Raw genomic sequence first — 11,703 nt, 5'->3', positions numbered from 1 at the left:
GTGGTAGCTTTGGGGAAGCATCCAAGAACTGATAAAGCAGAATAAATCTGCCACGAATGCACTTGTGTCAATAACATGTTTTATTGTAGGTGTATTGCCCCTTTATCTGACTCTCAGGACTCTCTCCAAGCCACAGCCCTGCTGAGACCTGCTCTTCACCATCCTCAGATGCTTTCTTTTGCCTTCCTGATAGCTCAGTTGGTAGAGCATGAGACTCTTAATCTCACGGTTTTGTGGGTTCAAGCCCCACAAAGGTTTGGGCCAAAAGATCCCTGCATTGCAGGGGGTCAGACTCGATGACCCTCTGTGTCAAGGGGAACACACACTACTTTCAGCCCCCTCACAAAGATAAGGTGAAAGCTCAATCCCAAACTCACTGAAATATTAAGTAACTTGAAAGCAACCTGTGATGAGGCAAATAAACAGAGGCCTTTATTGCAACAAAGAAATATTTCCAAAAATTGGATGACAGATTTCAGCACAGTGTCAACACATATACACAAAAACTTTCCATTGTCCCATTCCCCACCCCAGCCCCCCAAAAGACTTAGCTCTTTGGATTTCAAACCTCACAAGGATAGGATGGCAAGTGTGGCAGGAGGATTCAAGGAAAATCAATATTATGTTTTGAGAATGATTCCTGTTCCATTGGAAGATGCCCAGAATGGTTGGGGCAACCCAGTCACATGACCAGGGTACAAGTGACTTCTTATTATTATTAGTCATTGTTTTATATTTTCTAGATTTCCCATGATTATATCATAGTTGTGTTCTATGTTATAAATCAAGTACTGCTAGGAGTTGTTTCGTTTTGTTTTCCAATGTATCGCTTATCAATTTAAAATATAGCTTGGCATGAGGAAAATTTTATTCTGAAGTGTGGTCCAGAGAAAAAAAGTTTGAGAACTAGCCTATCCAGACCAGCATTCTTTTCTCACAATAGACAACCAGAAGCCCATGCAAGACCCACAAACAGGGGGTGAGTCCCCTTCCTGGCTTCTGAGATTTCCCCTGGGATAGTCAATGTGCTTTCACATTTGTCTTCACTGCTATTTGGACTAGAAACCTGATTCTATTATTACTTTTCAAATGAGAGGATCAATGCAAGAAGGCAGAAGGTGAAGAATTCTAGGGTGCTTTGGTAATCTCTTGTCCAGGAACCAGAACAATTATGGCACCTACCCTTCACTTACTATGGGACAGAAATGCTTTGCCCTACTGATCTTCAAGCTGCAACCCAAATCATCCTTCAAGCAGGAAACCAGGTGTGGGAAACATTTGGCCCTCCAGGTGCTGCTGAACTACAACTCCCATCAGTCACAGTGAATATGGCCAACAGGAGTCATAATTCAGCAACATCTTGAGGCCCAAAGGTTCCCCACAACCTGGGGCTGCCTACAATGTACCCAAATTCAGCACTGATTCTACAGCGGCAAGCTGGCAAGGAACTCCTCACCTCAAGAATTCCCACTGCAAGAAAGGCAGGAGGAGGGAAAGAGAGAAAGTGACAAGAGGAGTGGAAGTGAAAAGTCTGAAATGGTTCCCTCCCCCCTCCAGAGTGATGGGCACAATTCCAAACCGCAGGCCAGGAACGTAACGTTGCAGCCAATCGCCATAGGACGTGACTCTGGTGTAGACGCCGGGGCGGTACGGGACTGCACAGCCTTGTCCCCAGCTCACGATACCAACCAGGAACCAGGAGTCATTTTGGGCACAGACCAAGGGCCCCCCGGAATCACCCTAGAAACAAACAAGCAGAAGCAGGGAATAATAACGCCTCTCAGAATCTGTCCCCAGGCAACCAGTATCTCAGTGCCTGCTCCTTGACCACATAGAGACCTTATTGAGCATCTGTAGAAGTCTCTGAGAAATAGGCCAGGAACATCTGGAAACATCAAGAAACCATTCAAGACAACTGTCAAATTGCTCACCAGGCAAGCGTCCTTTCCTCCTTCTTTATATCCAGCGCAAATCATGTTGTCTTTGACAGGATTGGACCCAGCTGGGGGCACATTGAACATCTCGTTGCATCTGTCAACATCTATGAGGGAGACCTGGACTTCTTGCAGCGTCTGAGGGGATGGAAGTGGTACTAAGAATGCAAAGGAGAAGAAAAGTGAGTTGCATTCAGGCATGGTGAATGTGCAACCCTGTGCAACCCTGCCTCAAGACTGCCCTCTCCCTTTCTTCCGGTGGCCAAGGAGAAACTCTGCTGCAGGCCTGAATTAAGAGTCTCTATATGACTCTGCTTAACAAACCTGTTGCACTGTAAAGATCTGCATGGTGATGGAATCAGTAGTCAAGGGTCAACAGGCAACACAAAAGGGATAAGCCTTACTGAAACATGGTGGTCTGGCTACTCTCTGGAGCCAGCCACAGAGAGAATACAATTCCAGTTTTCAAATGTCCTTACCAGCTACCTCCCAATAGTTACGGGGGCTAAGTTAAAGTACAGGTGTTAACCTTTAAAGCTGTAAACAGCTTAGGACGCGAGTATCTAATCAGAATATCTTCCCATATAAACCTTTCCCCCTCTGAAGAAGGCTTCTTCCAGGTACCATCATTCACAACAACTAGACTCACATCTGTTAAAGCAGGGCCTTATCAGTGGTGGCCACCAGGAGGGGGAGAGGCAAGGTGTGAGAAGGTTGACATTTCACAAACACCAGCAGATCCATTCCCTCTCTCTACCACTCTGTCAAGAAGCTAGAATAGCCATCTGTGGTATCCAGTGAGCCACTTCTGGCTCAAGGGATCCCCATGACTAAAGGATAAACCCTCCCAAAACATGCTACTCTCTTTCAGAATTCATTTCAGGTTGACCTCCAACCCCATGTTCTCACCAGGCTCTCACCATCAAATCCAATGTTTCCCCATCCAGTCACAAAGCATGCCATGCCCTCAGGGAACACAGACGAAGGAAATGGCATACACACTGGGAGGAAGTATGGGGTATAGTTCATGGGTCTTTGGAGCCTCAATAAGGCAATGTCCCCTGTTGTCCCAGTCCCATTAAATGCTATGTTACGGATTACTTGGGCGACAGGAACAGTCTGGGATTTGGAGCTTCTATTTGCAAGTTGATATGCTCCCAAGGTCACGGTGATGTCTGAGAAAGGATTCAGTCTGAGAAACAGAAATGAAACAAAAAAGAAAATGCAGTCGGGTGTGATACTGCAACAAGGGATGGAGTCGCTGACTAACAGTCAAATAGCATTTAAAAAATGGGTTTCCCAGGATCCAGCAACCTCCAGGCTGTGATTCAAAGCCAACAGTGGTCCATAATAGCCATGACACCTTCACACTTTTAGCCTTTGCACTGAATAAGTTCCTTTTTAGTGTTATTAGCAGGTGCAAAGGGCCTTATTCGGACTGGGATGTCAGCAGGGAGTCAAAGGGTTAAACGCCAAAGAGCTAAATGCCACACACACCACCACCAGAGTCCCAGTCCAAATCAGGGGACTCACCAGCTTTTCATTCTAACATGATATTGATGCAACTGCTCGTGTTGCCATGCCTAGCTGGCCCCATCATGCAGAAAGACTGAGACATTTCTGAAGCACACTGGTGAAATGTCACTACCTCCTTGCTGGTACTTACCTAAAGCAGTGAGCGGCTGACACAACCCACTGTTGTGCCACGAGGGACCCACTGCAAAAATGCCTCCCCTTCCAACCGACACTGACCTGCCATGGCCAGGCTCCAATCTGCGAGGCTTGGCCGCCCACAATTCGGTCAGACAACACTGGTTGACCACAGACTTGAAGAGGAAAGAAGAACACGGAAATGCATAGATCACAACACAGCTGGAAAAGTGCACTTTGATTGTTTCCTTGCCAAAGGTTGGTGATATTTTAGCTCCTGGGAGCTAAAGCAAACATGGCCAGATTATCTTATTTTCTTTTCCTTCTTTTCTTAATAATACCTATGGGAGGCGGCATGTATTTTAGCATCCTTTTTCATATTCTAAACCTCCCTTCCTTCATATCTCTCTCTTACACACACACACACACACACAGAGAGAGAGAGAGAGAGAGAGAGAGAGAGAGAGAGAGAGAGAGAGAGAAATAGCTATTAGGCATGATCCCAATGCCATTGCTTCTGTCAAAATCAGGGCTCCCCACACCAGCTTTAAAAGAGAGGATTAAGGAAAGCCAATCACAGATCTCCCACATCACATCTGTTTGGGTTCTAACTGCCCGAAAGTACTAGGTCACCCTACCATTCTACACTAGGATGCCCAACCTCTACTGTAGGAATTTGAGCCTGTGGTCCTCCGGATGTTGTAGCAGGGATGACTGTGAATATGTCCGTTTCAGTTTCTCTGTTTCCGAAATTGAAGTTCACTTCTCCACATTTACACATCGGTTTGTGATTTAACAGAGAAAGGAAAGCACTCAGGAAAATTCATCAGGCTTATAGTGCAAATGTCTCCTAATATATATGTTCATATGCAGTTTTGCATAATACACACATTTTTGCAAACCAGTTTCCTCCCGCCTGCGGTTGGGAGCCAGCGGCGGCACCTCTCCTTTCTGGGACAGTTCTCCCAGGCGCCAGGCACGGGGCCAGCAGGCATGCCAAGCTCCAGCCCATCACGATGCCCACAGTGCGGCCATGGACAGAGAGGCCAGCGGGCGGGTGGCGAGTCTGGGCTGTGCCTCAGCGTGTAGGCAGCGAGGCTTCGGATTGGCTGGCACCAATCAAAGCCCAGTTCCCTTCCTCTGCAGGGCAGGGAGAAGCCAGGAGGAGGGGTGAGAAGGTGCCACTGCAGTGTGTGAGAGGGAGGGGGGAATGGTGCCCCCCAATGCAAAAAAATGGCACAGCCCGAACGATCACACCGATCCAAGCGGCGATTCCAGGACTGTCTGCGGGCTGGATCCAGAGGGCAATTTTGGCCTGATCTGGCCCATGGGCCTTAGTTTGCCGACCCATGCTCTGGAGAATCCACAGATCATAATTCCCAGGGCACACACCCCTTGCTTCCCTTCCACTCAAACTGAGGAACCCACTATGAAGCTGAACCTGAGGACAGAGCCCAGGTGACTAGTTTGCTTTGTATTGCACGGGTGACATTCTTACCTGAAAACAATTCATCTGCCCCTGGGGAAAGAATTCAGGAAAGGGGGGTGGAGGGAGAAAGAAGTAAATTATTATTAGCATTGGGAAGAGGATGTATCTTTTTATTTTTCAAAAAATCCTCCAAACTCTGAGGCTGCAGTCCTGTGCACACTTGTTTGGGGTGGGGAGTAATCATAAATGAAGGCAATGGGGGTGCTGGGAACTGTAGCTTGCCCTTCACAGAGCTACAGTTCCCAGCACCCTTATCAAACCCCAGTCCCCATGATTCTTGGGAGGTGGGAAAGTGCTTTAAATGTATGGTGTGTGCATAGACTCAACAAGACCTGCATCTAAGTAAGCGTGTATCCGATTGCACTGGAAGGCTTCAAAGTGCACCATTGCAATGAGCTGCCTCTGCTGGCTGCCTCATTGATGAGGCTTATAGCAATATCGTCCACTTGCTTGCTTGCCATTTGCTCGTGCCATTTCTGTGATGTCATGTAATCCCTTTGCACTCTGTTTTGGGGAGCCTTGCACACACCCCTCAAAAAAATGTAATGTCACCATAACACCCGTAACACTCATGGCAGCCACTGCATATATCTCTTAAGTTATCATTTCATAATGTTTAGATAATGTATTTGCATCTTAAAGTCACAGTGTTGGGAAAGAGGCTGTGAGAGGGGAAGGTGAGCTTTCGGATCCGCCACACCTCAGGCTCCAGCATGCAAACAATCCATCAGGGGGCAGTGTTGAACCAAATCTCATTCTTTCTCCAACTGCAGCTATCTCCTACAAACAAAAGTGTTACCTGTCAGCAAATGAATAAAAAATAAAATGTGCAGGAGTTGCAGAGCTTTTTGTGCTGTGGGAAGTAGAATTAGCCCTTGCATGAGCCAGGCTGAGGGAACACTCTGAAGCACCAATAAAGGGCAGAGGATTGTAGCTCAGTTAGTTTACTGCTGTGAGGGGACATGACTATTATTTGGGGGTTGTTTTGCTTCAGGCACTGGACTACCTTTCGCTGTCACAGTAGCAACTTCACCCATTCCCCACAGTTGATGCTCCCAACAGCCTACCATTTCATGGTTTGGCTAAGTGTAACCTGCAAGCCAGGCCTCTATCTGAAAACATGGAGAGCTGCTTCTAAGTGGACTGAACCATGAGGGGTTAGACAGACCAATCCTGTTAAGTATAATGGATTTAATTCACACAGAAATGAAAAGTGTATGTGTATTAATGAAGGTTTGAAGTGAGAATGCCTAGCTGTGTACAGTGGTGCCTCGCAAGACGAAATTAATTCGTTCCGCAAGTCTCTTCGTCTTGCAGTTTTTTCGTCTTGCGATGCACGGTTTCCCATAGGAATGCACTGAAAATCAATTAATGCGTTCCTAGGGAAACCGCCTTCAGACCAGGTCCGGGGACAGTTTGTCCCCGGACCTCTTCTGAAGGCTGGGGGGGGGACAAGGGCTTTTCTTCCCACCCCCAGCATTTTAAAAAACCCCGGGACAGCGGAGGACTTCTCCGCTGTCCGGGCGATCTTAAAATGCTGGCGGGCGGGAAGGCAGGCAGGGGGGACAAAGACTTTTGCCCCCCCGCCCGCCTTCAGAAGGTGTTCCCGCCCCCCGCCCGGCTTCGCAGCAGCTCTACGAAGCCCGCGGTGGGGCAGGTGTTCCCGCCCCCCCACCCCGCTTCGGAGCACCGTTCTGAAGCGGGGTGGCTGGGGCAGGTGTTCCCCCCCCGCCCGGCTTCGCAGCAGCGCTACGAAGCCCGGCGGTGGGGCAGGTGTTCCCGCCTCCCCCCACCCCGCTTCGGAGCAGCGTTCTGAAGCAGGGCGGTGGGGGAAGGTGTTCCCGCCCCCCCCCCCCCGCCCCGCTTCGGAGCACCGGGAGATCACTTCTCCCCACCGCCCCTTGCTTCAAAAGAGGTCCGGGGGCAGCTGCCCCCGGACCTCTTTTGAAGCAAGGGGCGGTGGGAAGAAGTGATCTCCCCACAGCCGCTTGCTTCAAAAGAGATCCGGGACCTCTTTTGAAGCAAGCGGCTGCGGAGAGAAGCGATCTCCCCGCAACCGCTTGCTTCAAAAGAGGTCCGGGGGCGCTTCCCGCTGCCCCCGGACCTCTTTTGAAGCAAGGGGCGGTGGGGAGAAGCGATCTCCCTACCGCCCCTTGCTTCAAAAGAGAAGGCCCGCTGTCCCCGGGGCAAGCTTCGTTTTGCGAAGCAAGCCCATAGGGAAATTCGTCTTGCGAGGCAACTCGAAAACGAAAAAACCTTTCGTTTTGCGAGTTTTTCGTCTCGCGAGGCGTTCGTCTTGCGGGGTACCACTGTATTGGCGAAAAGGTATCACATGGGGTTTTCCATGGGGCTATATTAAAGCCAAGGAGAGCACTTAGAGCTTTTGCTAAGTTAATGATTTACTAATGGATTGTTGTCCACTGGTAGTTACCGGTAACATGCGGGTGTTGTAACCTTAGATCATGTGAGAGGTATTAGGTTGCAAAATTTCCATTTTGAAGGGAGTTTTCTGTGGAACGCCCTGCCATCAGATGTCAAGGAAATAAACAACTACCTGACTTTTAGAGAACATCTGAAGGCAGTCCTGTTTAGGGAAGTTTTTAATGTTTTATTGGGAGCTGCCCAGAGTAGTTGGGGAAACCCAGCCAGATGGGCGTGGTATAAATAAGTTGCTGTTGTTGTTGTCTCCCAAACTCAATGGAGTGAAGATGTAAATGAAGCTCTCCTGAAGGGAGAATAAACAGCCTGGAGGCTGGAATGCAGACTGTGGAGAAGGAGAGACCTTTGTTCCTAGGTTGGTCTGGATTATTTCATATTTTGTAAGATGCTGAGCCTGTGCTGGACAGCACAAGACATTGCATGGGTGTTTTGGAGGAATCACTTACTGTATTCTGTTTCATTTTAAAGAGTTGTGTCAGTAAAATTTTGAATAATATTTTTATGGGCCTGGACAGTAATTTATTTCAGAAGGAGTCAGTTCTTATGCTTCCAGTTGCTTCAAAATTGCAATATTAATATCGGCAACAAATCATCCAATGAAGTCTCTAAGACAGCATCGGAAACATCAAAGCAGAAAGTCTCTCACATGTACATCCATACAGAGTTTGCCATAATCCCTTTTCAGTGCCAGGGCTTAGCAGAGCCATCAGAAGATGACTGTTCTCCTGACAGCATGCAAAGTGCCTTTTCCTCACCACAGAGCAGTTGTCACCAAATTGCAGGCACAGCGACATTCAAGGAAATGGCATTTCAGCTCTGAGAGTGTAGCTTCCAGGCCCTTTTTAGGCTTCAGCATCGTGCTTTAAAAAGAAAATCTGAACTCTTCATCCATGCATGGGTGCCCACAAAGAAGGGGAGGGAGCAGTTTCCTTGCTCCCCACCCCCATAAATATAACCCCAGATTCCAGCTTTCATTTAAAAGAAAAGGAATAAGATTCTATAGAACCAAGATATGAAACAAAATGTACCAGCGCTATTCTTTTCCATTTTTGTGAGGGATTGGCCTGCTCTCCTCTTTCAGTGTTTTACTTCACCATGTACTCCCCTCTCCATTGGGGGTGGGGGTGGGAATCCTGCAGATGTACATGTATCTATTCATGGTCTCCTAATCACACAACAGTCTTTCAACACAACCATGATTTGGGAAAACATAAAGTTTTCTACTGGAGCCTAGCTGTGCCCCCATGTACCATCGTTTAGCCCGGACACTGAGATCCAGCACCGAGGGCCTTCTGGTTTACAGGGAACCAGACAGAGGGTCTTCTCGGTAGTGGCGCCCACCCTGTGGAACACCCTCCCTTCAGATGTGAAGGAAATAAGCAGCTATCCTATCTTTAAAAGACATCTGAAGGCAGCCCTGTTCAGGGAAGTTTTTAATATTTAACGCTGTACTGTTTTTAACACTTGATTGGGAGCCACCCAGAGTGGGCGGGGTATAAATAAATAATAAATAAATAAATTATTATTATTATTATTATTATTATTATTATTATTATTATTATTATTAGATCCCACAACCCTGGTTAAAAACATCACTCCCCTATTCTAAGGGGCTCGTGGGAAAATGCTAGAGACACATCCCAGCACAGTAGGATCATATTTGCTCATTCATTGCTTAATCACTACACAGTCCAGTGACCAGGGGTGGAGGAAGGAGGGTGCAGTGGGTGCAGGCCACCCCAGGTGTCACCACTGGGGGGTGACAAAATGCCGGGTTGTACTCACCGCAGGGCCTGCAGCACATCCGAGCCACACGTCTCTCCTGGGAGAGACGCAGTGGCTTGGGCCCCCACAGGCTCCACACTGCCCAAATGGTCCGCCCACTGCCTCCCCCTCAACTGTAGGGCGGCTGAGTGGGAGGAGACAGGCAGACGCCTCGGAGGCCCCACAGTGCACCCCACCCTCACCCCAGGTGCCCTCGCGGCTTCCTCCACCGCTGCTAGTGACAATCCCCATCTGCTAATTAATTCATCCCTGATTTAATATCACCAGAGACAGGACTTTCATATCACTAAGTGTCATCTCATAACGCAACAGTATATAACCGAATTAGGTTGTATTTTCCAATTGGTCATCAGATGTACAACGGTATTTTAAAAGAGATAACTTTAGGCTAAAGTACGGAAACCATTGCCGGTGTGTTTCAGTGATAATTTACCTTCTCTGGTGTTTAATTTGTACTAAATGACCGGTTTCCCTAGCCAACACACACATAATGTGTGTATATATAAAGAAAAATTGTTTAAAAGTTCTGAATTAATGGTATTTTAACCCCTTGCAATCTAGGTGCATGTTTGTTTGTTTGTTTGTTTGTTTGTTTGTTTGTTTGTTTGTTTTTAATGGCCCTTTCCTCCCCGATCCTGAGAATGATCCCTGTCATGATGGCTCTGTAGCTGATATTCCACCACCACGGTTGGGCTTCTGCCAAATCATATTGTTCCTCAGTCAGCTGATCTTCACCACCAAACTGTGCCCGAAATATTTCCTTTCTGTTGACTTTATAAAGAGGGTATAGTATTTCGAGATTTATTTGTACAAGAGATCTTCTCTACTGTAAATGTTGTTCTTAATCGTTATAACTATTTCTTTTGTTATAAATATTTACTTTAAAAAAATAAATGGGAAAGGTTTGAAATGTGTCCCATGCTTCTGTGCCACGATGGTTTTGTTCACCTATGCATTCAATATATTCAGATGCGCTGGACAAGAATTATGTGCATAGCTGAAAAACAAATACTGAATAAAGTGTTAACAAACTCCTTTTCCAAGGGGGATTCCACACACACATATAAAAACCTTTCTGCAAATGCTTTTTTTTAAAAAAAAGTTTTTAAAAATACACTGAATTCTCCATAAGGCTCACCATCACCATCTAGTGTCACATTGTATATTGCACTTAAAACACACTTTAAAGGTTTTATTTGCAGCTGTATAGCTCCAGAAAGGATGTAACACCCTTCTCTCGTGGCAGGCATTTGAGTGGCATGGTGTGTTGCCCTTGGGTCTCATTTTCTTCTGACTTTTTTGTAATTTGGGTAATTTTGATTGTACTGCTTTGTTTGAAACGACTTCATTATTTTGTCTTTAAAAAATGCTTAACTATTAACCACTTTGTGATGTGTTACAAATGTGGTCTACAAATGTTTCATATTAATAAATGTATTTTCTTTAAATCCCACTGTATCCAATTTGGCTTCATATAAATAAAGTCAGAATGGGGATGAAGATGTGTGCAATAATCAAGCATACAGGGGGAGAGTATAGAGAAAGGCAGGAACTATTTCTTGTACTCACTGTTCATCAGGGGCAGTATCAGAAGAAACAAGAACCCCATTGTTTTTGTGGCCATGCTGTAGACCTTGTCCCTCTTGTCTGGCGACCTCAGTGTAGGGAAGGACCGGATGAGCAGATATCTCCAGGCAGACAATCAGGTTTACGAAGGAGTCTAAGAAGCTGCTATACCCAACAAAAAGGGAACTAATGTTCTCCAAAAAACAGGAAGAACCCAGGACTCCAACCAAAAGTAGGGTAGGAAACTCCAGTGTCAACCGATTCACTCTTTCTGTTACTTCTCCCTAAAAAACATGGTGAACCAACTTGGATTGTAGAGAGTCTAAAGTCCACTGGACAACATTGTTTTAACTCACTTGTGACCCCACCACAAATCTATGAAATTTTATGAGCTAAATTTTCTGAGAATTTGGGTACGCTGGCTCTTAGCCTTTGCAATCACTAGGCATCATGTTTCCTTTAAGAGAACCCAGGGGTCCTGCTCTAATCTAACCCACTAGAGGTCCCCTTCTAGGACTGATTGCAGAACCAAATCCCCACGTTGACTGAGCTGGAGAAAGAACCCAGTAGTCCTGCCTGCTACCCAAAGCCCTCTAGATCCCACCCATATTGTACACCACATAACCATCACATGTGTTCTGCTCCCTAGACCTCTCCTCCACCTGTCATTCAGCCATATAAATATTGCAGTGGGGAACAGAACCAGAAGAGGTAACAATGAGTTTATAGAAGAAGAGCCTTGTCACCACCTGGATTAGACTTAATAGTGGGGAGAAGGATTAAGGGACTCAAGAAGGAAACTACGCTGGAAAAGCCTGAGGGTTTGGGTGGATTCCCGTT

At 46.6% G+C, this 11,703-nt stretch overlaps 1 protein-coding gene across 1 annotated transcript; it reads right to left on the bottom strand.

Moving 5' to 3' along the window:
- Positions 1 to 443: 443 nt before the first annotated feature.
- LOC309517375 (serine protease 27-like) lies at positions 444 to 11,407 on the bottom strand. Its single transcript, XM_082196603.1, has 6 exons — positions 10,867 to 11,407; positions 5,083 to 5,103; positions 3,687 to 3,760; positions 2,855 to 3,126; positions 1,932 to 2,092; positions 444 to 1,740 (listed from the first exon to the last, which is right to left on the bottom strand). The coding sequence occupies exons 2-6, from the start codon at positions 5,095 to 5,097 to the stop codon at positions 1,453 to 1,455; spliced, it is 810 nt and encodes a 269-aa protein (XP_082052729.1). The 5' UTR covers positions 5,098 to 5,103; positions 10,867 to 11,407; the 3' UTR covers positions 444 to 1,452.
- Positions 11,408 to 11,703: the final 296 nt, after the last annotated feature.

Source organism: Podarcis vaucheri, assembly GCF_965113315.1.
Source record: "Podarcis vaucheri genome assembly, chromosome: 13".
Lineage (NCBI taxonomy): Eukaryota > Metazoa > Chordata > Lepidosauria > Squamata > Lacertidae > Podarcis > Podarcis vaucheri.
The sequence above is the reverse complement of the archived record's forward strand: the minus strand, read 5'-3'. Positions and strand labels throughout refer to the sequence as shown.